This window comes from Haematobia irritans, chromosome 5 (genome assembly GCF_050003625.1).
Source record: "Haematobia irritans isolate KBUSLIRL chromosome 5, ASM5000362v1, whole genome shotgun sequence".
Taxonomy (NCBI): Eukaryota; Metazoa; Arthropoda; class Insecta; order Diptera; family Muscidae; genus Haematobia; species Haematobia irritans.
Window position 1 is genome coordinate 74,337,367 of NC_134401.1, and position 27,640 is coordinate 74,365,006.

At 34.7% G+C, this 27,640-nt stretch overlaps 2 protein-coding genes and 1 long non-coding RNA gene across 5 annotated transcripts in view; 2 read left to right on the plus strand and 1 right to left on the minus strand.

Annotated features, from left to right (window-relative positions):
* Positions 1-5,871: 5,871 nt before the first annotated feature.
* Positions 5,872-11,128, plus strand: LOC142241963 (uncharacterized). Of its 3 annotated transcripts, none has more exons than XR_012723888.1 (6): positions 5,872-6,100; positions 9,180-9,279; positions 10,153-10,217; positions 10,592-10,657; positions 10,787-10,848; positions 10,944-11,128. It is a non-coding gene; the product is annotated as an uncharacterized LOC142241963 (long non-coding RNA). The 3 variants fall into 3 exon arrangements; XR_012723889.1 differs by lacking the exon at positions 5,872-6,100 and adding an exon at positions 8,650-9,113; XR_012723890.1 differs by lacking the exon at positions 9,180-9,279.
* Positions 11,129-11,634: 506 nt separating this feature from the next.
* Positions 11,635-12,051, plus strand: LOC142239856 (uncharacterized). The gene has a single exon (XM_075311611.1). The coding sequence runs from the start codon at positions 11,635-11,637 to the stop codon at positions 12,049-12,051; it is 417 nt and encodes a 138-aa protein (XP_075167726.1).
* A 2,676-nt stretch (positions 12,052-14,727) lies between these two features.
* The window catches only part of Pde8 (phosphodiesterase 8), a 130,442-nt gene continuing 117,529 nt past the window's right edge, over positions 14,728-27,640 (minus strand). Inside the window, exons 16-17 of the mRNA XM_075313856.1 lie at positions 20,288-20,555; positions 14,728-15,789 (exon numbers count right to left, since the gene is read on the minus strand). Of these exons, the coding sequence (XP_075169971.1) occupies positions 15,644-15,789; positions 20,288-20,555 (414 nt within the window). The 3' untranslated portion in view covers positions 14,728-15,643. The remainder of the gene's footprint in view (positions 15,790-20,287; positions 20,556-27,640) is intronic.

The following is a 27,640-nucleotide window of genomic DNA, read 5'->3' on the forward strand; positions in this document are numbered from 1 at the left end:
GAAAGTTGGTGGATGCTAGAACCTTCCGTAGTCTGGAAGCCTCGGACGTATTCTCAATACTGCTGCAGTAATCATTCCAAGAGTTATGCTGAGCCTTTCTCATTTCTCGCTTGTATCCTCTCAAATTCTTCTTGTAAGCGTACCAATCTTCAGGGCCTCTGGTGGACTTTGCCTTGTTAAAGAGCTTCCTGCAGGATTTCCTCGTATTACTTAATTCCGTAGACCACCATGGTGGTCGATTTTTGTTGAAGGCCTTAGTAATCCGCTCCACTGCGTGTTCGATAACTTGCACATTTCTCACATTTGTCTCTGTAATTTCCGTTATCATCATATTGAACGATTCCCTATACCTATTACAGTCAGCTTTCCTAACATTTGGCGGAAATATGGTCTTGGTGATATGAACATCAAATTTGAAACTGATGTAGCGATGATCTGAGAAGCTGTGTTCACTTAAAACCTTACCTGTTTTTAGTGACAAAGGTTGGGATCCGTAGGACCATCGAGATTTTCAACAACCGTCGCATCAGCCGCTTCAATCGAGTCATCAAGAATGTTCTCTTCAGAGATCTCGGTGACTCTCGCAATAACCATAGGTTCAACTTTGGTGAGTTCTGAGGCAATAGAAATCTCCTCTCTCTCTATCCATGTCTGCATCTTTGGTATCTCCCTCGAATTTGCAAGAGGATCCGATTATTTCTGATTCAGACAGAGGCTTGTCCATTTCCGAATCCTTTAGCTGATCGTTTTTATATACATTCATTTGGATATAATGAAAGCCATAACATATACGGCCCTGGGATTTTGCTAGATGTGGCAAAGACTGAGTTTTCAATATAAACACTGCATGCCGTCTTGGTCCATCCACTTCATCTAAACGGCCAACCTTCCAATCAGCTGTTGGAAGATCTGGATTGCATCGTTTCAGTCTATTTAAAATAGATTCAGGGTCAGAAGGGTTTGCAGGTATCCACGTATGTGCTCTAGGTGTAGCCGGTATGTCTTTCTTCTCGACTAACTCTAGAGCAGCTCCTTCCCAAACTTCACCAATTAGTATCAGAGCAGCTTTAAAACATTCTATAGACCTCTGGTCCTTGAATCCAACCAGCCTCTTGGTGTCGAGGATCTGGACCGGGAAACTTTTCCAGCACCTGTGAGTAGACGACAGACAGAGCATTCTCAATTTCCCCCCATTTTTGCTTTGGAACTATACCGTCCAATGCTCCTTTATTAATGATAGCCATCACAAGGCTGTCTTTAGCAACTGAGGCAAACGATCTTTGATCCCTTTTGGAGGATGGCAGCTCATCCGGTGATCGTTCCCTTTTTCCAGCCTCAAGAATTCCTTGAGCCCATTTTAAGGAATCGCTTTGTTTAGCCGACAGCGTGCTTGGGTCGACTGATCCTAACTTCTTTAGGATAAACAAAGCATTTCTGCGTTCCTTGAATCTCTTTCGTGAGGGATTACCTCCTTTTGATGTCGTTACCTTAGAAAAAGTACGACTTGTCAAAGTCTACAGGTGGACTAATTGGGCCTAACTCTTGGTCATTGCCCAAATGTATAACTCCAGTCGATACCCGTCCACTGGCCTGAAGTTAGCAACCCAGTGGATGACTTTGAATTTCGCTGCATGGTGGCTTAATATCCCACCACACTTGAAATTCTTAGTAAGTACCTATTACGATGAGTTTATCCGCTATTAAAAAACACGTCCGTTCCGTTCGACGGTTGAATAATATTAGTTATAAACAATAAATACAAAACAAAAAATCAAAAAAAAAAAAAATATATGAAAAAAACATGATTTACAAAAAAGGTCCGTACACAGAAAAAAAAGTGTCTCGTAAATTTAAGACGATTTTTACAATAATGTTTTACAAGAATTTTCCAGAACTTTAGTTCATTTTTCGTATCTTCAACGAAATTTAACTACTCGAAAGGAAATTTTACAAATTCTAAGTAGCAATCGTTTAGTTCATGGCCTACAAAATACGATGGAAACTTCCTTAAAAATTTCTTAAGTGGTAGTTAAAAATTCGTTTGTCATGCAATAAAACTACTTGTGATATGTAAAGTACTTTCTAAATAATAAGTGCAATTTACTATAAGTTTTTTTGTATGAGAAAATATTTATTTACGAAAAATGAACTTGAAAGTGGACAACAATTTCTTACTGACAATTCCTATAGTTAATAATTGTTGGTAGAAAATTACCCAATGAAATATTTTTAGTTCACATGTAATTAAATTTATAGACATTTTCGTCAAAAATTGTAGATAACATTTCATGAAGTTTTTGCAAATTTTAAGTTAAACGTTTCATCGTTCATAAACTGGTGTGCCTTTACGAATATTATTCTTAGAGTAAACCCGCTGGTACAAGGAACTAGTTTTGTTCCTTGCGATCTTTATCGGCATAGTGGAATGTGATTAATGTAAAGATGATGTTACTTGAGTTTTGTTTGAGTGAGAGTAATGCATTAGCGTGGGCTGGGTATGTTGTGTATACATGAGCGTGGGGTTGTTTTTAGTTTTGTTCACTTAGTGGTGTGTGTGTTTGTTATTCGTGGATGGTTTATTTGGCTGGATGAGGTGTTGTTTTCAATCATAGACCAAGTAAGGTTCTCTATTTTAATTGGTATATGGTTTTCAATAAAGGCCAGTGCTGCCGCTACTATAGGGATGCCAGACGTGCTCTTTTAAAGAGCACATGTGCTCTTTTTTTCAAAATGTGCTCTTAAAACAAGATAGGCCAAAAGAGCACGCAAAAGTGCTCTATTTTTAGTTAAGTACTCTTTTTGTGCTCTTCGTATGCATCACAACAAATATTACTTCAACGCGATTAAATAAATGCTAAAAGTAAACTGAACATACGTAAGTGTCACACTACGAGATTTTCCTATGCCGTTATTTTCTAATTAAATAGTGTTTTACTTTATAAATAAGAGTTGAAGAAGAGCACGCCGATGTTGCTTCTTCACTTTGTACTCTGTTCTGAATGCAAACAAACTTCTTTCAGAAACATTTTTCACAAAAACACCAAACAAATGACTTACAAAGTATTGTAAGAAAATTAGCTTGAGTTGAAATGTGTATTTTATGTGTATGTTATGAACATTAAATGTTTTTATTTTATTTGAAAAAGTGTGCTCTATTTTTTTCGTATGTGCTCTTTTTATAAACTGAATGTGCTCTTTTTGCCTCTTGAAAATCTGGCCCTACGCTACTACTTCAATCGAAGTATTTTGCTTCATTTTCACAAAATTTACTTCGTCACTCCTTCTTCCAAAAATCTGCTTCACTTTTTGTTCTGCTTCAAATTTTTAAATTTTCCCCATATTATCTAAATGTTTTTCCTATTCGTTTAATTACGATCAACATAGCGGTTTTAATCATTGAATTATTAACCGATGTGGACCAATTTTTGCATAGTTGTTAGAGACCATATACTTACGCCATGTACCAAATTTCAGCCGGATCGGATGAAATTTGGTTCTCTTAGAGGCTCCGCAAGCCAAATCGGGGGATCAGTTCATAAGGGGGCTATATATAATTATGGAGATCATATGCTGAAACCATGTACCAAATTTCAGCTGGATCGTATGAAATTTGCTTCTCTTAGAGTCCCCGCCAAGCCAAATTTGGGGGTCCGTTTATATGGGGACTATACGTAAAAGTGGACCGATGTGGCCCATTTGCAATACCATCCGACCTACATCAATAACAACTACTTGTGCCAAGTTGCAAGTCGATAGCTTGTTTCGTTCGGCAGTTAGCGTGATTTCAACAGACGGACGGACGGACATGCTCAGATCGACTCAGAATTTCACCACGACCCAGAATATATACTTTATGGGGTCTTAGAGTAATATTTCGATGTGTTACAAACGGAATGACAAAGTTAATATACCCCCATCCTATGGTGGAGGGTATAATAAAATGAATTCTATTGTTTTGTTTTCAAAAATGTATGCTACTTCAATTTTATTCAATCTACTCCACTTTTTTCCAAAATCTACTTCACTCAATCTTTCACTAGCGGCAGCATTGATAAAGGCACATGTGTTTTTGTTGTTGTAGGAATGTTTTGGCTTTGCTTGGTTTTGTTTTGCATGCTACAGTTGTATACTTGGCGTTGGCGTGGGCTGTTGCATCTTTTAAGCAGGTATGCAACAAGGGAATATAAAGGCATGGAATATTTTGGATTTTTGAGACATATATTGGTGTTTGTTTATTAAACCTTTATTAAACCTTTATCATTAATATTTAATCGGTAGTTTAGAAAAAAAGTTATTAACGGTCATTTTCATGTAGCTCCGCTAGGCTTTAACTGCCAGTTAAAAGAAAGTAAATTGCAAACATCTTTCCTCCGGTTAACTTTAACTGAAAAATTTTCAGCAGTTAAATTCCTAACTGACATATGGAATATATAAACATGATGACAGATAGTTCCATAGAAGGTTTTAAAAGTTCGTTAGCTAACTTAGCACTAACGGAGATTCATGAAAATGGGAGTAAGAATATTTAGGAAAATATGTTGAAATTGAAAGTGTATTGAAATTTTTATTATTCAATATAAAAAATTTATATTCAATTCCCGATGAATTTGGAAAATTTTTGTTATATCTCAGCGTATAGTTTAGTCATAAATTGGTAAGTATTTTTTTAATATGGCTTTCTTTTAAAAAGAATATTTTTTATGTATATTATTATTTGTTAATTATTTTTTTTTTTCTTTTTTTTTGGAAACCAGTTTAATGTTTTTCTTTGTTGTAAAAGCAATATTTAATTTCAGAGCAACTCCAGATGGATTCGAACAAATTTAAAAAATAGAGAATTGATGAGTTTTCTTTTAAAAATTGGCTTTCTTTCAACTAGAATCTTGTAAATTTAAGGACCATTTTAACTTCCACATAGTTCAACAAATTTACTGTAATATAGTTCATTTTTCGTAACCACAACGAAAATTAACTTATCTAAAGGAAAACTTATAAAAATTCACTAAATGATTTTTAGTTCACTAACTATGAAATGGGAAGGATTTTTCCTTAAATAAATTTCCAACACAGTAGTTAATGCATCGTTGATTCTATTATAAAAATACATGGGCAATATATAAATCTTACTACGAAATGTAAACAATTTACTAAGAAAAAATTTTGTATGGAAAAAAATTTTTGTAGTAAAAATTAACTTAACGACATTACTGATTCGTATGATGTAGGTTAGGTTAGGTTAGGTTATGTGGCAGCCCGATGTATCAGGCTCACTTAGACTATTCAGTCCATTGTGATACCACAGTGGTGAACTTCTCTCTTATCACTGAGTGCTGCCCGATTCCATGTTAAGCTCAATGACAAGGGACCTCCTTTTTATAGCCGAGTCCGAACGGCGTTCCACATTGCAGTGAAACCACTTAGAGAAGCTTTGTAACCCTCAGAAATGTCACCAGCATTACTGAGGTGGGATAATCCACCGCTGAAAAACTTTTTGGTGTTCGGTCGTAGCAGGAATCGAACCCACGACCTTGTGTATGCAAGGCGGGCATGCTAACCATTGCACCACGGTGGCTCCCTTCGTATGATGTAGGTAGCTATTGTACGAATCGGTAATGTCAGATTATTTACCTTTTTATTATAAGTTGGAGTGGTTTTCCTCACATTGAAAATTTTAGATAAAGTAGAATAAAAAGTAGTTAATATAATTCGTAATGAAATCATTGCATCATGTGAGGGAGTTTTTAGAGACATTTTGTGTATATCTCGTATGATTGTGTTTGTTATTGCGTCATTTATGCTGTTGTTCGTTGTTTTGATTCTAGAGACAATGGAATGTTCTTTGTGTGTTGTTGGTATCTTTTGTGGTGAGAGTTGTTTTCTTGCAATAGCGAGATCAGAAAGGGATCGTGTGTGTGTGTGGAGTTGTTTTTTTTAGGCAGATATGTATCCTTTATGACTACAGTACAGTCGATTTACGTAGTCTCGGTTTACGTTGTTTCGATTTACGTCGTCAAATATTTTGTTCCACCAAACTTCGATTTACGTCGTCATTCGATTTACGTCGTCGACTTTTTTGCCCACTTTATCAGAAGCGTCTTCCGTACGTAAAATAAGTATCAACGATGATGACATCGAAACATTTTTTTCTGAAAATCTTACCGAAATTACTGAATTACTGTTATTTTTGAAACTGTTTATTATGTACACGCACATACATACACTGTCTCAAACAATTGTCCGTACACCAATCAGTTGAAAATATATTTCACTGTATCTCAAAAAATATATGGCCGATTCGATTCAAATAAATTATTTTTTAAAGTTCAATAAGTTCATTAAATAATTACCAATTCATAAAGATTTAATATGGTTTACTTTTATTAAACACAAAAATCAAATGAAAAAACTCCAAAAATTAAACTCAAAAATTTGTCCGTACAGCAAAAATAACTTAAAATTAACTATACTAATATATTTTTTAATACCGAGTATGATGTCCCTTGGCCGCAATTACTTCCTTTAAACGTTTTTTTATAGATAAAGCGAGTGTAGTTGTGGTCTCAGTTTCAATATTCCGCCATTCCTCCACGATGACATCCCTCAGCATTTGTTTATTGGTGATGGTATGTTGTCGATTTTTTTTTTCTAAAACTCCCCATAGATGCTCTATGTGGTTAAGATCTGGACTCTGTGGAGGGTGAGGAATCACTTCTTTCACATTGTAAAGCAACCATTCTCTTTCAATCATTGAATTGTGCTTCGGATCATTATCGTGAAGGAACCGATACTCATCTTCTAAACCCAATTTCGTCGCGCTAGCTTTTAAATTTTCTTTTAAAATATTTAAATAATGTAGTTTGTCCATTGTGGTTTCAATAAATGTTAGATTACCAACACCTCCAGCCGCCATCGCTCCCCATACCATCACACAGCCCCCACCGTGCTTCACAGTAGCTTTTAAATTTTTTAACTGAAGCGCGGTATTTTCTCTCCGCCACACAAATCGTCTGCCATCGGACCCAAAAATATTAAACTTGCTTTCGTCCGTAAATATAACTATTTTCCAAAAGTCATCTGACTTATTAATATATTTTGTGGCATACTCCAAACGTAGCTTCACATTCTTCTTTGAAATAAAGGGTTTCTTACGAGGTACACAGGCCTTATGTTGGTTGAGATGAAGAAAATTCCGAATTGTTTGTGAACTTAGAGAAACTTTTTGGTTTATTTTGATGTTCTCTGCAATTTGCACCGCACTTATTTTTGTATCATTGTTCACCATCCGCTCGATCTTCCTCCCCAGCCGTTGGTCTATGATTTTAGCACGGCCTCTTCCTGTGGTAATTTCGAGTGATCCAGTTTTCTTGTACTTTTGAATCACATATTGTACAGAAGATCGTGGTCTATACACATTTTAATAAATTTCTCGTAAACTTTTGCCTTCAGTATGTATTTTAATAATTAATTCCTTAATATCAATGGGAATCTTTGTATGATTTTTATTATTTGTACTCATTTTGGAAGCAAATTAGACAATCCAACCAAGCAAACGACTTAATAAGAATCGACAACGATCACAATTTACTAAAACAACAACAATTTAACAACCGTTAGACTTGAGTGTTGTCTATTTCGCTTTTCTTAAACTGTACGGACAAATTTTTGAGTTTAATTTTTGGAGTTTTTTCTTTTAGTTTTTGTGTTTAATAAAAGTAAACCATATTAAATCTTTATGAATTGGTAATTATTTTATGAACTTATTGAACTCTAAAAAATAATTTATTTGAATCGAATCGGCCATATATTTTTTGAGATACAGTGAAATATATTTGCAATTGATTGGTGTACGGACAATTGTTTGAGACCGTGTACATAAATGGACTTAGGAGTAAGTAAAAGCAATTGTTAATTCGGTTTACGTCGTTTCGATTAACGTCGTCAAATTCCGGAACCAATCACGACGTAAATCGAGGGATTACTGTATTTGTGTCTTTGAGCAGCGTTGCCACAATGCATTTATATTTTGGACCAACATTTTTCCAAAATTGGACCAAAATCCGTACCAGTGGTCCATTTTTCCAAGTTAAATTAATATAATTTAAAAGTTAAAATTTTACTTCGATAGTAAATTTTGTCAAAGTTTTATTTCTATAGAAAATTTTGTTAATTTTTTTCTATTGAAAATTTTTTCAAAATTTTATTTCTATAGAAAATTTGTTAAAATTTCATTTCTATAGAAAATTTTGTCAAAATTTTATTTGTATAGAAAATTGCGTCAAAATTTTATTTCTACAGAAAATTTTTGTCAAAATTTTATTTCTATCGAAATTTTTGTCAAAATTTTATTTCCATGGAAAATTTTGCCCAAATTTAATTTCAATAGAAATTTTTTATCAAAATTTCAATAGAAATTTTTTATCAAAATTTTTATAGAAATTTTTGTCAAAATGTTATTTCTATAGAAAATTTTGTAAAATTTTTATTTCTTTAGACGATTTTGTCAAATTTTTTTCCATAGAAAATTTTGTTAAAATGTTAATTCTGTAGAAAATTTTGTCAAAATTTTGTTTCTACAGAAAATGTTTGTCAAAATTTTATTTCGACAGAACATTTTGTCAAAATTTTGAAAAATTACCGATTTGACGAAAATGGACCAAAATCAACCAAATTCCATTTGGTCCGACCATCGGACCATATTTAAAATTTCATATTTTTTTGGACCAATTTTGGTCCAATCGGACCAAAATGGCAACCCTGTCTTTTTATTGCTGCATTCAGTTCTGTTGATGCATTTATGAAGTGCACGCGTGGATTCAATTTTTCCAAATAGTACGTGTCGTATTGGTGTTTATTAATGAAAATACATTTATTTCGAAACATTTTAGAAACTGAGAAGTGAATGATGTGATGTTAGAAAAATCAAAAACGCTTTTTATTGATAAAAACAAAAAACAGATTAAGGAACTGTATATTTCTGTTAATAGTTTAAAATTAGTGCGGATTTTTAAATGATTTACATAAAAAGTATCTGGAGATGCAACCAGTTTTTTTGAATCTATATTTTTTATGTTACAGCAATTCCTACAGATGAGTACTAAGTTCGAGTTTAGCCGGTATTTTGTCCGTTTTTAATAAATCCAAAATTTCAATTTATTAAAAATAATTATTTTCACTCGCAGGTAGACAGGTCTTGTAATGGTAATTTTTTGGAATATTCTTACTGTTTAATGCTAACTTAGCTGATATCCTTATTGGCTCTAGGAAATACTCTTTAAAATCGTAAGTTAAAAATCAATATGAACGATAGAATTTGATAATATTTTTCTTATATTTTGTATAACTTTGCAATTTCATATGCTTATAAGACAAATCCGCCCAACAAAAGTTAGCCAAAACCGATGAAATTGGACAACAATTCAATGAATGTAGCAAATTATGCCACATATATCTTTCATATGGTTAGAAAACAAGGAAATTTAAATTAATTAGTTTAGTCCTAATAACATAGAATATTACTCTTTTGAAGAAGCAATTACTAACTACCGACAAGTAACTGCATCCAACGTACGAATAAAAATATTTCCTTTATTGTATATCATAAACCATAGTTTTTGTAATATAATAATATTTTTTTGAAATAAAATACTGGTGGTTATAGAAAATTGACTTGTTTTGTACGAAAAATTTCTTAGTTGTGTACAGGCTTGTTGTACCTTTGATTCCTCAATTTCTCTACTTTTTTGAAAATTATACTGACAAGCAGTTTATTTCAAACCAATTTCTTAATCCAGGTTTCCAAAAAATTGTTCATTTTTCCGGATAGCAGGAATATTTTGAATGAGTTTGAGTATATTCTTGAGTATATTCTTGCCACAGCATAGTAATAATGAACTAAAATACGATGTAATACATGAACTAATTTATAAGAAAATCACGAACTTATCTAGATGATAAAAAAATCTTAGGTGCCAAATCATGGTCATCATGGTCATTCTTACATTTTTCATAAAAAATAGTAAACTTTTTTTTTGGTGTGCCCTTTTTATCATCCAAACTAGAGGTTTTTAATACCTTATTTTAGTATTTTTTTAATCATTTTTTTTGGAAACCAATGTACTATTTTTAATGTAAAAAATAAATATTTAATTTCAGAATAACCCCTTAAAAATTTGGAAAAATTTTTAGTACTCCTTTGCTTGTAATTTAATAGTGAATTGGTAAGGATTCTTTAACTTTCTTTTAACCCTGGACAGTCATCCTTATTTTTTGTACATTAACGTCATCCTTCATCATTTTGACTACGGCTCATTTCACGACGCAATAATTTTCATCGTGAGCGAAAAAGTGAACCAAACTTTAATTTATTTTCATAGTCAATTTGGTTTTCATTAGTATAAAACAAAAAATTCATAAAACGGTCGAATTAGTATAACTTAAACTTACCATTTCCCAAGAGACTAAAATGCATTTTAAATCGAAAATGAAATTACGTGTCGTCATTTTGACGAATGATGACTGTCTAGGGTTAACCAGAATATTGTCTAGGGTTAACAGAATATATTTAATGTAAAAAATAAATATTTAATTTCAGAGTAACCCAAATAAATTTGGACAAATTTTTATATTTCCCCTCAGCGTACAATTTAATAGAGAATTGGTAAGTTTTATAATAAAACTTTGGCTTTCTTTCAACTAGAATATTTATTTTATTATATCCTTCACATCGATAACAACACAGTTTTACAAGTTTATATACAATACTTTATGATTTCTCTAATTGTTTCAGGTACAAATTTCCAAAGAAAAGTTGAATACCTTACACCATTTGAAAAAATGACCCTAAATATGGTACGTTACAAGCTTAAATGATGAATTAAAAAATTGTATTTCATTAGATGGTGTTAATTTTTAACAATTTTTATTATTGCTTCCATTTCTTCCAGCAAGATATGTGAACAAATTACCTACGATGAATAAAAAAAGGATAAGTCAAAATGACCAAACAGCGAGTTTAAATGAACTACTCTCTGTTCCACGTGGTCATAATTTGTAGTCACAAAAAACATTGTATTAAGAACTTTCATCATAAGTTTTTATAATAAAGTACTTTTGCTTAAAGAAAATTTAATTTTAACGTATGAAATTTTTCATAATAGTAAAACGGTTTGTTGTTCCTTTAATTATTTAATTTCTCTGTACCGTTGACTGATTGATTTAAAAATAGTTCACTCGTCGACATTTTAAAGAGACTGTTAACCAATTTTTATTATCGGGTTTCCCAAAAAATAAGCAAGTTGTAAAAATGAACAAAAATACAATGTTATAGATGAACTAACATTTAAGAGAATTATAAACTAGACAAGTTTAAAAAAATCTTAAGGGCTAAATCATGGTCAATATTACTACACTTTAGTTAATTTTGCAATGGAAAAAGGTTTACTGTTTTTTCAGTGTAGGGACCTTTTCACACGGCCGTGAAGTTCAGAACTGTCACTCATCGGAGGGTTAAGGACCACCCATGTCGTAAAATATCGGTTAAATCTGGTGTTCCCCAAGGGAAGCCATATCGAACCAGTACTCTTCGCTCATTATCTTGACGATTTGCCATCGGTTATTCATCGCTCAAGTATATTAATGTATTCGGATGATGTGAAATTATTTTCGTCGATTAGTGCGACAGTTGATTCTTGTCGATTACAGGGCGATTTAGACGAGGTTGTCCGTTGGTGTGGCATTTATGGAATGTGTCTCAAGTTTAGCAAATGCAAGAAGATGACCTTTTTCAGGTCCAATGCTTTATTGACGGAATACTATATTGACAACGTTAAATTAGAAGACGTTCAACTTTTTAATGATTTAGGTGTGTTATTTGATCGCAGACTGAAGTTCGATTATCATGTTGAGTCAGGTGTCTCGAGGGCTATGTCATTAAGAGATGGTCGAAGGAATTTAAGATCCTTACCTATCGAAACGTATCTACACTTCACTTGTCCGTCCAATCCTGGAATATGCGTCTGTCTTTTGGTCTCCCAGTTATCAATGTCATGTTGATAGAATAGAATTTGTTCAGAGGAGATTTCTACTTTTTGCGTTAGGGGGTTTAGGTTGAACTTTGTCTCCCTCCTTATGTCAATCGCTTGAAATTGATAGATTTACCGACACGTGAGCGGAGACGTATAGTGTTTGATGTGGTTTTCATTATTAGACTCTTGAAAGGTGACATTAACTCACAACAATTAATTAGTAGACTTAACATTAATGTGCCTTCACGTGTTACACAACAATATTTTCCATTAAAACTATCCGTCTGTAGAAATAATTACGAGGAACACAGTTCCTTTTATCGGCTCTGTAAACATTATAATGAATTTAGCAACGTATTTGATTTATCTGATCCGATACATACTGTTAAACGGGCTTTGCTACACGTCGCCCAGCATCGAACACCACTTTAAGATTTGCCATGAAACTTCGTTATAATTCTACCTAAGTATTTTTTCCTCGTACCTTGGAAAAATGTATTGTTTCGGAAATTGTTACGGTTCACTTCTCTCCTGCTCTGAACGTATCACTGTTCCTGCCTTCCAAGTTGTTCCTGTTAACCTATCTCGTCTGTCAGCAAATTGTTCCTGCCACTACCGGTCTATTACTTTCTTCAATTTATTGTTCCTGATTGTCGTCTCACCGATTCCTGCAATCTGATCGCTTCAATTGTTCCTGTCACCGGCTTGCAACTTATGTTCCTGTTTGTGACTATCCCTTTATTATGCCAACGTATGCCAGTTTTTGTTTCTTCTCAACTTCTTTTTTTCTGGTTGTAATAGTCACTTTTATATACTCTAAAGAAATTAAATTTATTTTTATCATTTAAACCAGTTTTTTATATCCTTAATTATTTTTTTTTCGGGTCCGTAATTACTTTAACTCTAACTAAACTATATAAACTTATTGTATTTATGAATTTACCTTCGAACTGGCTTACCATAGCTGAATAAATAAAGTGTCGATTGGTCGAGAGGAATTCTCCAAAACTACGATTGCGATGCTCCGAAACACGTCAGATGATGAATCGTTGATTTACGCATATGAGACCGAAACTATACTGCTGTTTACTGTATTGACTGTATAGGTGTTTCAAAATGATCAAAATCCAACAAAACTTGATCCCGTACGAAGCGCTAAAACAACGCGAATCATTCAATTCTGAGTAGTACCCAACCATTTGTTTACCAGATGACATCCAAAAAATCAGAAAAAGCAACCGCCGACGACGGATCACTCTTCACCACAACAATGCGAGCTCTCACACAACGGCTCAAACATCGGTTTGATAGGTTATCCGCTGTGTAGCACTGACTTGGCACCAGACGACTTTTTGTTATTCCCGTACGTAAAAATAACAGATAAGTTAGAGTTTTTCAACAAGGGAAGAAGCAGTTGATGCGTTCAGAATTTATGTTTTGTGTCACAAAAACTAAAGACAAGACACCTATTATGGAAACATCTAATGTTATTTATCAAATAACATGCAATGGAGACAACAAAGAACCATGTGACAAAATGTATATTGGAACTACAAAAAATAAATTAAAAACAAGACTGTCGGGACACAAATCAGACATAAAACTTCGTAATAGTAACAAACTCCAAAAACAGCGCTTGCAACACACTGTGCGACAATGAAACATCACCCGAACTTTGACGATGTGAGAGTATTGGAGAGAGAGAGAGAGTAGCAACAGCAAAAGATTAACATTAGAAATGTTGTACATTAACAATGTACCTACAGAGAAGATAATGAACTACAAATCAGATACAGATAACATTGCTCACATATACAGACACATCATAAACAAGACAAGTAGATATGCAAGTACTCAGCATCAGAGAAAGCAAGAGGGAAATCAGTGCAATAAAAGTAATAGACGAACGTAGTTAAACTCTTTAATTATTTATAAATTTTGTAAACTAAAACCAATAGTTGTTATTAGCATACATCACTAAAATTATTTGCAATTTGAAAAACAATTTTTTGAGAAAGAATTTTACATGTCATGATTAAAAATTATCAAACCACTTTTATTGTAGATCGACTCCTGATGAAGCAATTCAAGAAACCAATACATACAAAAAACGATCTCAAGCTTGATTATTTTCTATTGGATTTTTAGAAAATTTTAACTAAACTGTGTTACAAACGCTGACAAATTCGACAAATTCAAAAAAAAAATTATTAGGCATAATTAATGTTGTTCACTTGTTAAAGAAAGTTTTGTAGTTTGAAGGAAAAAATTGGAGTTAAAAATTGCAAGAATGTCTTTAGTGCCATACGAAGTTCAAGATGGGCGCATTTGTGGTAAAATTAAAAAAATTTAATGATGACGTGATTTTACAAATTTATTTAACTTTTTAAACTAAAGTTAAATTGGCTTTAGTGAAATAGAGGGTTCAATTTTTTTTGAGTGCGAATATTTGAACATTTCTTGTTAGATTTTTTAGGTCATTGTGATAACTTTTAATGGTAAGAAAAACACTAAACCCATGCTCTAGTTTACGAATTTGCAAATGCTATCTTTTATTAGTCCAAATAATTTTATCTTTATTTAATTTTGTTGAATTCCTTGCCCATAAGAATAGTGTCTTGAAATTTCGAATATAATTTCTTGTATGGAATGATGAAAATTTTGGGTTTTGCGAATTCGTGAATCAGAACATGGAAGTAAAAAATTGTGTTAGTTTTTGGATTTTGTTGTTTAATTTTTGGTTTTTTTATTTTTGTTTTGCTAGACCGCAACTCGGTTTTTCTTACATTTACACAAAAAATTTTAGAAAACTGTTGTGTCTATCTTCAGCAAGCAGACAACAAATGTATGGCCATACAACGCTGTTGGGCATTTTAGTATTCACATTTATTTATACTGGATAACAGAAAGAAGTTTACTAGGGAACTTAGATTAACATATAGATTTCTAATTGTGCCGAAGCGATTGTCTTCAGTCGGTGTATCAGCGCTCTCAGTGTTGGGTCGCTGACCAGGTCCCAAAGATGTCCTTGTTCCTGGATATGTCTGTACAACATGAGCAGTGTAGAGGGCAGGACGGTTGATGAATATGAAGAAGATTAGACTAGGATAGACGGCCTAAAGTGCAACTGTAGCTCCAAGTACCATTGAATATTATGTGAGGATGTGATGTTGTTGAATATTGAGACCAGCCCAGTTGAAGAGGATTACATTTGCACTTAAGTTACGATGTATGAAGTGAATCGACGTGTTTGGCTGAAAAAAAACTACGGCTTCCAGGATACTGAATGCTGAAGTTTCTTGGTGATGAATGCTTAATTATTGGCACATATGAAGTTCACATGTCAATGATGACTAATAAGATGATCGTGTTTTGTAGGTTGGATTTCATAAATGGATGGCACAATTATGAATGAAATCGAAAATTCCATTAGATCCTATGTCCGCAACCATGGTGGAGCTTTCAGATGATGACGTGATTTTCGATTGGATTTCTTTTGCCACTGTGATCTATTTGTGGACATACTCTTCCAAATCGTGTTCACCAATGGGAAGAGCGCATTGTAATTGTAGAGGTTGAGGTTTCAACAGGCCGGAGAAGAGTCGCTTAAAGGCCAAATGCTATTTAAGAGCAGACTTCTTGTTCATTAAAGACATTTGCTTGGCCTTAACCTCAGCAAGTGTATGTATGCCTTGTTCTTCAAATTTTTTCCATTGCGAATAGTTGATTTGCATGTATGTTATGAGCTCTGGCATGTCAATAAAACCTTTGGAAAGATAAAAATATAATTAAAACGATGAGTATATTTTTTCCTTAATGGTATAGCAGATTATATGGTGTTCAGCATTTTAGTATAGGTAGGTAGGGTTAGGTAACAGAGACAACTTAGTACATATTTATAATCACATTTTTATACCCTCCATCATAGGATGGGGGTATATTAACTTTGTCATTCCGTTTGTAACACATCGAAATATTGCTCTAAGACCCCATAAAGTATATATATTCTGGGTCGTGGTGAAATTCTGAGTCGATGTAAGCATGTCCGTCCGTCTGTTGAAATCACGCTAACTTCCGAACGAAACAAGCTATCGACTTGAAACTTGGCACAAGTAGTTGTTATCGATGTAGGTCGGATGGTATTGAAAATGGGCCATATCGGTCCACTTTTACGTATAGCCCCCATATAAAGGGATCCTCAGATTTGGCTTTTGGAGCCTCTAACAGAAGCATATTTCATTCGATCCGGCTGAAATTTGGTACATGGTGTTGGTATATGGTCTCTAACAACCATGCAAAAATTGGTCCACATCGGTCCATAATTATATATAGCCCCCATATAAACCGATCCCCAGATTTGGCTTGCGGAGCCTAAAAGAGAAGCAAATTTCATCCGATCCGGCTGAAATTTGGTACATGGTGTTAGTATATAGTCTCTAACAACCATGCAAAAATTGGTCCACATCGGTCCATAATTATATATAGCCCCCATATAAACCGATCCCCAGATTTGGCTTGCGGAGCCTCAAAGAGAAGAAAATTTCATCCGATCCGGCTGAAATTAGGTACATGATGTTGGTATATGGTCTCTAACAACCATGCACAAATTGGACCATATCGGTCCTTAATTATATATAGCCCCCATATAAACCGATCCCCAGATTTGGCTTGTGGAGCCTCTAAGAGAAGCATATTTCATCCGATCCGGCTGAAATTTGGTACATGGTGTTGGTATATGGTCTCTAACAATCGTGCAAAAATTGGTCCACATCGGTCCATAATTATATATAGCCCCCATATAAACCGATCCCCAGATTTGGCGTGCGAAGCCTCAAAGAGAAGCAAATTGCATCCGATCCGGCTGAAATTTGGTGCATGGTGTTGGTATATGGTCTCTAACAACCGTGCAAAAATTGGTCCACATCGGTCCATAATTATATATAACGCCCATATAAACCGATCCCCAGATTTGGGTTCCGGAGCCTCAAAGAGAAGCAAATTTCATCCGATCCGCCTGAAATTTGGTACATGATATTGGTATATGGTCTCTAACAACCATGCAAAAATTGGTCCACATCGGTCCATAATTATATATAGCCCCCATATAAAACGTTCTCCAGATTTGACCTCCGGAGCATCTTGGAGGAGCAAAATTCATCCGATCCGGTTCAAATTAGGAACGTGGTGTTAGTATATGGTCGCTAACAACCATACCAAAATTGTCCAATCACACAAACATTGGTCCATATCGGTTCATAATCATGGTTGCCACTAGAGCCAAAAATAGTCTACCAAAATTTTATTTCTATAGAAAATTTTGTCAAAATTTTATTTCTATAGAAAATTTTGTCAAAATTTTATTTCTATAGAAAAGTTTGTTAAAATTTTATTTCTGTAGAAAATTTTGTCAAAATTGTATGTCTACTTTGTCAAACTGAATTATATACGTATTGGATCGATCTTTTTTGATTATATATACCACGTATGGACTTACATACAATTTAGAAGATAGTGTTAGGAGGTTTTAAGATACCTTGCCATCGGCAAGCGTTACCGCAACTTAAGTAATCCGATTGTGGATGGCAGTGTTTAGAAGAAGTTTCTACGCAATCCATGATGGAGGGTACATAAGCTTCGGCCTGGCCGAACTTACGGCCGTATATACTCGTTTTAATTTTATTTATTTATTAGCTCGAAACAATCCGCCCACAAAACTGCTCGCAAGTAAAAGATATTATTTTTTTCTCGGTGGTATTATAAAAAGATTTACATCATTTACCCTTTCAACTCAAATTTTTCGTCATTTTCGTTAGAAGTCGATTAAATAAGAACAAAAGTAGATTTTAAATATCAAAAGTCGATTGTTCGAGTTTGAAGATTAGGCGACTTTTGTATCCCTAGTGTGTCCCGGAAAATTACAATTATAGATTTTATCAATTTTTGCGTTTGCTTGCAGGAATACCCATATATGGAGGATCAGAGAATCAAGCCGACCCAATTTTTCGGCGGCGGCTGACAATTCTTAATACCGGCGGCGGCTGCTTGACGGTTGCGCCGATATAAATTTGTCAACTATGCCAATCGCTATTAGATTGATTGTACAACCAATCCAGCAAAAGCAATTTTATTTTATTCATCTCTACTGTTACTGTTTCTGCAAAATTATTATAGAAACGTAATATTTAACTAATTTGAGTAACTAATTAAGTTTCTTAAGAAAAAAATAAAACAATAAGAAGGATTTTTTTTTTCGATTTTAACAAATATTTTCTCATTAATAGGCGGCTACATTTCAGTCGAGATGATCAGATATAATCGGCGGCGGCGGGGCGTCGACTAACCAAAACTTGACGGCGGCGCGACTCGGCGGCTTCAATCTCTGTGGAGGATATACTTCCAAGTTAAAAATTATTAACAGACCTACTATCTTTTGCCCACAGTAGTATCTACTCATGGGCCTATATAAACCAATTATTGTGTGATTGTTTTAAAAAATACCTGTGATTCAATGAAAGAAATGGAAACCTAGGATGATAGGCTGTGCAACCTAAGTTTTAGGACAAACAACTTACACCTTTGGAAGAAGTAGCTGAATTCTGCAGTTACAACTTTGCGTAGAAAAGTAGTGCCTACAGTATGGACACTACAATTTGGGTGCTTCCAATTTTACAATTATTTTGTGCTGCGATATTTGGATTAAAGATAAAAAAGCTTCAAATATAGACTAAGGCTTATTTTTTTAATTAAGAAACACTTTTTACCTGTTACAACTTGGATTTTTAACTGACAGTCGTTTGTACGTGAAAAGCTCGCAAAATCAGACTAAAACTTCGAAAATTGGATCTGTCTCTTATAGAGCCTCAATTTACAGCTAAATAACTTTCTAAAACATGGCTTCATTATTAAAAACCGCATCTGTGGCTCGGTATCGATATCAAAACCTTTAAAGGAATATCAAAATCCAAGCAAACTTGGTTTTTGGAGTGGAGAGAAGTTTTGAAACACTAAGAAATGTAACCAGCATTACTGAGAGGAGATAAACAATCCCTGCAAATTTTATTTGGAGCTACGAAAGCATTGCTTACATTGAAGTATCTATTATAAAGGGTGATACGGTCAAAATTTGGTCAATATAAACTTGACGTATTTCTTTCAATTTTGCATTTAAAAAACCTGAACACCCCTCATTTTGAAGGTGTGTGTGTGTGTAGAATGTTGCTCCTATTTTGATTTTGGAATTCACTGTTCAGTTGTCAAAATGCCGTCCAAGCAAGAAGAGCAGCGTATCAAAATTTTGCTCGCGCTTCGCGAAAATCCGAGCTACTCGCAAGCAAAGCTGGCAAAATCGCTAAAAGTTGCCAAATCAACCGTTACAAATGTAATCAAAGTGTTTGGGGAATGTTTGTCGACAGCCAGGAAGTCTGGATCGGGGGGAAATCGAAAACCGGAAGCCGCTGAGACGACAAAGAGAGTTGCCGGTAGTTTCAAGCGAAACCCTAACCTCTCTCTCCGAGATGCCGCAAATAAGCTGGGTGTATAGTCTACAACCATGCATCGAGCCAAAGAAATATCTGGTTAGCAAGCCATCTGTACCTGTGGTTTGAAAAGCAGCATTTTCATAGCTTCCGGGACTGTCAATCAAGAAATTTACGTGAAAGAGTGTTTGAATAAACATCTGCTGCCTTTCCTGAAGAAACACGGTTGTTCCGTTCTGTTTTGGCCGGATTTGGCATCTTGCCATTACGGTAAAAAGGCCATGGAGTGGTACGCCGCCAACAACGTGCAGGTGGTTCCCAAGGACAAGAACCCTCCCAACACGCCAGAGCTCCGCCCAATTGAGAAATACTGGGCTATTGTCAAGCGGAACCTAAAGAAGACCACAAAGAAAATGCTAAGGACGAGCAGCAGTTCAAGCAAACTGGCTTTCTGCGGCGAAGAAGGTGGACAAGGTGGCTGAACAAAATCTGATGGCGGGTGTCAAGCGTGAGGCCCGGCAATTCGGATTTGGAAAAGCGAAAGCCTAACTGAATATTTTTCCTGAATTTTATACTAATTGAACTTGAAAAAGTAATTTAATTTGATTTTTTTAAATAAACGATTTCACCGATTTACACGCGTTTTCCCTTGACCAAATTTTGACTGTATCACCCTTTAATATAAATCCTTAAAGAAAAGATCCAAGTAAACTTTTGTTTTGAGTGGAGTAACAACACTAAATATAATTTTAATCTATGTAGACCATATCTTCTCAATTGTATACTCACTATCCCAAGCATGCATCATGTCCTGTATTATGTATTCGATGAAACCTATCTGACTTTTTGGTATGCTGCACGTGGCACGATCAAACATGGGCATAACAATTGGGAGATTTTTAGACTTCTCCTCATCGGTCTGCATGAAGTACTCCTCAGCAATTCGTCTGCACCATTCAATGCAACATATCATCGGTCTGGCTGGATTACTCACATCAGCTACTTTGATGAGCATACGTCGCATGAGCACTGAACTTTCTTCCTCACTCTGTACGATCTAGAAGTAAAATTAAATTTAATGAATATATGAAACATACACTTGTTTGAATATAGTTTATAATGGTTTTTTCAAACATAATCAAATTTATACATACACAAGAAAAATACGATATTAGATTAAGAAAACTGATGAGAAAACTCAACACTTATTACAAAACGTCTACAAATGGTAAACAATGATTGTTTGTCTCAAAGATAATAAAAGAGGAAGATGGGAGATTGGCTACTGAGCACATCAAACCATTTACCACATTAGTTTAATACTCGAACCAAACGCGTATACGACAGGTATTGACATAGCATTAAAATGCACATAAAAAGAAACTAAGAGCACGAAATAAATTTCCCTAAAGGGGAAAATGCAATTTTTTTTGTTGTTGCCTAAAATTTATTATTGTTTCATTAAGAAAATTAAATTTTTCATTTAAAAAATAAAAACTAAAAACAACTAAAAGGTTACAAACATGTATTAAACTAATCTGGTAAATGCAACATTTTGTATGACGCAAGCCAATCTCCCATCTTCCTCTTTTATTATCTTTGGTTTGTCTTTCATTATTCAACCGTCGAATTGAACGGACGTGTTTTTTAATAGCGGAGTATTTCATCGAAATAAGTACTTCTTACGAATTTCACGTGTGGTGGAAATAATAAACTACCATGCAGCGAAATTCAAAGTCATCCACTGGGTTGCTAACTTCAGGGCCCAGTGGACGGGTAACGACTGAAGTTATAAATTTGGGCAGCGACCAAGAGTCAGGCCCAATTAGTCGACCTGTAGACGGGTCGAACCTTTTCTAAGGTGACGACATCAAAAGGAGGCAATCCCTCTCGAAAGAGATTCAAGGAACGCAGAAATGCTTTGTTTATCCTAAAGAAATTAGGATCAGTCGACCCAAGCACGTTGTCGGCTAAGCAAAGCGATTCCTTAAAATGGGCTCAAGGAATTCTTGAATCTGGAAAAAGGGAACGATCACCGGATGAGCTGCCATCCTCTAAACGGGATCAAAGATCGTTTGCCTCAGTTGCAAAAGACAGCCTTGTGATGGCTATCGTTAATAAAGGAACATTGGACAGTGTTGTCAAGGCCGTATTCAGGGGGGGGGATGAGGGGGATCAAACCCCTCCCGAAATGAATGAATATTTTTATATAAATAAATATATATTTTTAGCTGCATAGAAAAATCTTATCGAAGATGTTGAAAAAAGCTGGAGGTTTTATTTTGAAAAACGCTTACCTATAAAACTTGCACAAATCATAGAATACTAGTTGAAAAGCCCGTCAAACGACGGTCGAAAAAAACAAATTATTTTTGTTCTCGCACCACAAATTTCATTTTTGGAAAATGTATTTCTGCTTTTTATGTGTGTTTGTTGTTCTTTTTGTGAACATGACTCGCTTTGTTTGGCCATAGCAACAACAACGAAACAGCCAAACACACATGTGTAAATGAAATGGCGCAAAACCTGCGAAAAGAACCTGCCTAATTCAGCGATGGAAGCCATAAAGAGATTTTTCCAAACGTGCATATTCTTTTAAAAATTTTGGTCACTTTGTCAGTTACTCAGGGATGGAAAATACAATTTTTAAGAAAGTACAAAAAAGGTATTTTTTGAGCGGAAAGGTACTTTTTACTAAATTTCAACAAAAATTTCACTGGAAGATTATTGTCAAGAGGCTGAATTTTAAAGAAAATAAAATTTTGACAAAATTTTCTATAGAAATAAAATTTTGCAAAAATTTCCTATAGAAATAAAATTTTTACAAAATTTTCAATTGAAATAAAATTTTGACAAAATTTTCTATAAAAATAAAATTTTGCAAATAAAATGTTGACAACTAGTTCTACCGAAATAAAAAATCGATAATATAGAATCGCATTCTTTTTTCGACTAAAACTTTCTTGAAGTTCAATAAAATCCTGTTTTTGACTATGTCTTTTACAAAATCGAGATTTTCTTCCCACATGAACATGTCTGTTTTGCCACATTTGTAAAAGACTATTAGCAAATAAGGTTGATAAAGACTTTCTCAAAATATTAAAATATTTTGTCAAAGCTATTGTACCATAAATCTGATATCGACTCAAAAATGTCTACACAAAAGGTACTAAATCATTCGCGGGGGTACTACGGTAATGACCGGGGTGAAAAAGGTTTGAAAAAAGTACTATAGTACTGCATTTCCATCCCTGCAGTTACTACGTGCTCATCCGAACGTTCATTTTCAACAATGAAGAGGTTAAAGACGTATCTTAGAAATTCGACTAGCGAGAGTAGACTCAAAGGATTGGCATTAATGTCGGTTCATCGCCGAATAAATGTGCCGACTGAAGAAGTCATTGATTTATTTGCTGCCCAAAAAGCCCGTCGGCTCAATTTAATATTATAACAAGTATATACAGTACTAAGTTCGGCCGGGCCGAATCTTAAATACCCACCACCATGAACCAAATATTAGGGTTTCCTTTGAAATTTCAGGAGGGCTTGAGGACTTGAGGATATTCCCGAAGATAAATTTAAAGATTTCACCTATGAGGACTATATCAGATTCTGGATTTATAAGAATCATTTTTGTTTGAGTTTTAAAGGAATCATTAACATCTCTTGTAAGTGTACAAGAAAATTATAAAATAAAGTCTTGATTTGAAATCTTAAATCTGGAAATTTTACATTGAGTTTCAAGCAATTTTCATGATCAGTGCGCCTTCTACACCCTCAAGAAGTGAAGTCGGTCTATATGGAGGCATTACCAAATGGATCGATAAAAACTTAATCCGATACACGTTTTTGTGAGCCTAAAATACCCGAATATTTACAATTTCAGGCAAATCAGATAAAAACTACGGTTTCTAGAAACCCAAGGAGTTAAATCGGGAGATCGTTCTTATGTGGACCATACCAAAACATGGACCGATACTCACAATTTTTGGCACACGTATTTGTGGTCTTACAATACCTCTAGATTTCCAATTTCAGGTAAATTGAATAAAAACTGCGGTTTCTATAATCCCAAGAAGTAAAATCGGGAGATCGGTCTATATGGGGGCTATACCAAAATATGGATCGATACTCACAATTTTTGGCACACGTATTTGTGGTCTTACAATACCTCTAGATTTCCAATTTCAGGTAAATTGAATAAAAACTGCGGTTTCTATAAGCCCAAGAAGTAAAATCGGGAGATAGGTCTATATGGGGGCTATACCAAAACATGAACCGATAATCACCAGTTTTGGCACACAAAACATGAACCGATAATCACCATTTTTGGCACACCTCTTCATGGCCATAAAATACCTCTAGGTTTCAAATTTCAGGCAAATTGGATAAAAACTACGATTTCTATAAGCCCAAGACCCCAAATCGGGAGGTCGGTTTATATGTGGACTATATCAAAACCTGGACCGATATAGCCCATCTTCGAACTTGACCTGCCTGCAGACAAAAGACGAGTTTGTGCAAAATTTCAGTACGATTGCTTCATTATTGAAGACTGTAGCGTGATTACAACAGACAGACAGACGGACAGACGGACATCGTTATATCGTCTTAGAATTTCTCCCTAATCAAGAATATATATACATTATATAGTCGGAAATCGATATGTCGATGTGTTACAAACGGAATGACAAACTTATTATACCCCCGTCACCATTCTATGGTGGTGGGTATAAAAATATTGTATACATACCTATGCATAAATAAAATTTTCTACACATGAGCTTATATGAATATTTTTTTTAAAGTTGAACCCCCCCCCCCCCCGAATTAAAATCCTGGCTACGGCCTTGAGTGTTGTAATTTAGTACTGTTCAATTCAAATACTTTGTTAATTTTTTAGTCATAGCAATCTTTGCATTTTTGGTTGAAAATTGTTTTTCTGTATTTCAAGTTTTCAAATTTTTTTCTCTCTCTCTTGTTTTTGTGTTACCAATAAACGTTCATATATTTAAATTGTACACCACGTCAATTTTATTTGGGAATTTTTGGATTCACGCATTTTTCTGCTGCGTGGAATACTATATAAAGAAAAAAATCTACAAAGGTTATGGGCTCAGATTTCCCCAGTTATTAAATATTGTTTTGGAGTATTTGAAAATTGGAAATCTGTGAAAAAGAATCCAAATGGCTAATTCTATGGCTGGTATAGAGAAGCTTAATGGTGAAAATTATGGAACGTGGTGTATCCAGGTAAAAAGCTTATTGATAACGCTGGATTTATGGAATACAATTGAAACCGAATGTCCCGTGGATGTTGCTGCAAGGGCAAATTGGACAAACAATGACAAAAAGGCATTAGCGACGATAACTCTTTCAGTAAAGGCGAGCGAATTAATTCACATCAAGAATTGTGCAACTGCCAAAGAAGCGTGGGATATCCTTAATTCGTTATACAAGGCAGACACAGCATCTAGAAAGGTAAAGCTATTCAAGAAATTGGTTCGGTTCAAGTTCAGGCATGGTGAGAAATTTTCAGTGCAAATAAATGAGTTTTGTTCCACTATTGATGAGCTTAGGGAGATTGGCAAACCATGGGAATAATAAAAAAATAGGATGTCAGTCAAGAAATAATTCCAATGAGAAAAAATCATCTTTAGCAAATATGAAATGTTTCCGGTGTGGGAAACTGGGACACATAAGATCTCAGTGTAAGAATGGAGACGTTGAAAAGAAAAGACAGGCCGCCAGATAAAGGTTGTTCGGAGCGACAACGGCAAGGAATTTATTAATGTGAAATTTCAAGATTTTTTTTTTCAAAGAAAGGTATAGTTCACCAGACAACTGTTTCTTATACTCCTCAACAAAATGGAGTAGCCGAAAGGGCGAATAGAACGCTTGTGGAGATGGCTAGATGTATGTTGGAATCGTCTGGTTTACCACAAACTTTCTGGGGTGAGGCAATAAATACAGCCGCTTATATAAAAAATAGAGCTCCGACCAAAGTTTTAGGTGAGTGTACACCGTATGAGAAATGGAATGGAAGAAAACCGTCTGTGTCCCATTTCAAAACATTTAGCTGCGATGCTATTGTGTTACGCAAGGGTCCCAAAACGAAGGGAAGAAAATTTATGCCGAAAGGAATAAAAATGAAGTTTGTTGGTTATTCTACTACAACAAAAGGATATCGCTTGTGGGATACCGAATCAAGAAAGATTCAAATTGCTAAGGTTGTATTGTTTTATGAAGATTCCTTTGAAAATATATCTGATGAGTCAGATAAAGCTGAATTATTTTGTACAGAAATTTTGAAGCAGTCAAATTTTGAAGCAGTCAAATTTTGAAGAAAATCAAGAGAGCAATAATGCTCAAGTAGAACCATTTCCACCTGATTTACCTTCTTCTAATGATGTTTCAATGGAAGAAAATGTAGATTCTACAGCCCAGGTGGAAGTAGATGATGGTTCCGAATTGGATGAATCGATCGTGGTTAATAATAAGAGGAAACATAAATATAAAATACAAAAATCTGAATTCCGAGAATTCCAGCAAATGGAATGAGGCAATGGTAAAGGAATACGAATCTTTGATAAAAAAAACCAAACTTGGACTCTCGTGGATCGGCCTAAAGGAAAGAATGCGATTGGGTGCAAATGGGTATTTGCCCTGAAACGCAATCCAGATGGTTCTGTTTAAAGGTACAAGGCCAGGCTTGTGGCGCATGGGTGCTCCCAGAAGTATAACGTGGATTATAAAGAAACTTTTGCTCCCGTTTTTAGACATTCTGTGATAAGATTATTCTTATCTTTAGCAGCTGAACACAGATTGTTGGTTAATCACATCGATATAGCATCGGCATATTTAAATGGAGATTTGCATGAAGAAGTGTACATGCTGCAGCCTCCTATGTTTGATAATAATACAAGCAAGGTATGTAAATTAAAAAAAATCCCTATATGGCTTGAAACAAGCAGGTCGAGAGTGGAATAAAAAGGTCAATGATATTTTGTTGAAAATAAATTGCAAAAGATGCAAATCAGATACATGCGTGTATGTCAAAAGAGAAGAAAGTAAGGTTAGCTTAATCGCGTTGTATGTGGACGATATGTTAATAGCATGTTCATCCGAGAGGGAAATGAATGAAATCGTGATGAATTTGAACAAGTACGTCGAGGCTATTGGTCGTGGTCCTGTGAAATTTTATTTAGGCATGGAAGTTGAACGCGATGGTCTTAAAGGTGATATAACAATTCACCAGAATAAATGCTGCAACGAGATACTGAAACGTTGGGGAATGGAAGAGTGTAATCCAGCAAGTACTCCATGGCCTAGTGGTGCAGTTTTGGTCAAATGTGATAATAAATGCGAAGATTTAGACTTCCATACATACCAAAGTCTGATCGGTGCCTTAATGTATTTGGCAATAATTTCAAGACCTGATATTATGCATGTTGTTTCAAGACTATGCCAATTTAATGCTCATCCACACAAGGAGCATTTCCAAGTAGCAAAACATGTCCTAAGATATTTGAAAAAGTACTGAGATGGAAGAATAACATTTAAAGCAAATTCTGGATATCTAAATTGTTTTGCAGACGCTGATTGGGGATCTGACTTGAATGATCGAAGATCCTACTCAGGTTTTGTTTTGATTATGGGAAATGTCGCTTGGGAATCACGTAAGCAATCAGTGGTCGCCTTAAGCACGATGGAAGCTGAATATATTGCCCTTTGTCAAGCCACATAAGAAGTTTGTTTCCATCGAGAGTTACTTAATGAGCTTGGTTTTCTCATCTATTTGGAAGACCCAACTACAATTCTTTGTGATAATCAGGGCGCTCAATTTTTAGTCAAGAATCCAACTGTTCAGAAGAGAAGCAAGCATGTAGACATTCGATATCATTACGTACGTGAGAAATATGATGACCATAAAATTGATATCAAATATATTTCTACTAACGAAAACGCAGCTGATATCTTCACTAAAGTATTAGGCAAGCAACTACATTTCCAGAATTGTAAACTTTTAAATATTGCTATGTAGTTTTTTGTTCTTTGAAAGCATTTGACTTGAGGGGGCGATTGTTGTAATTTAGTACTCTTCAATTCAAATACTTTGTTACTTTGTTAATTTTTTAGTCA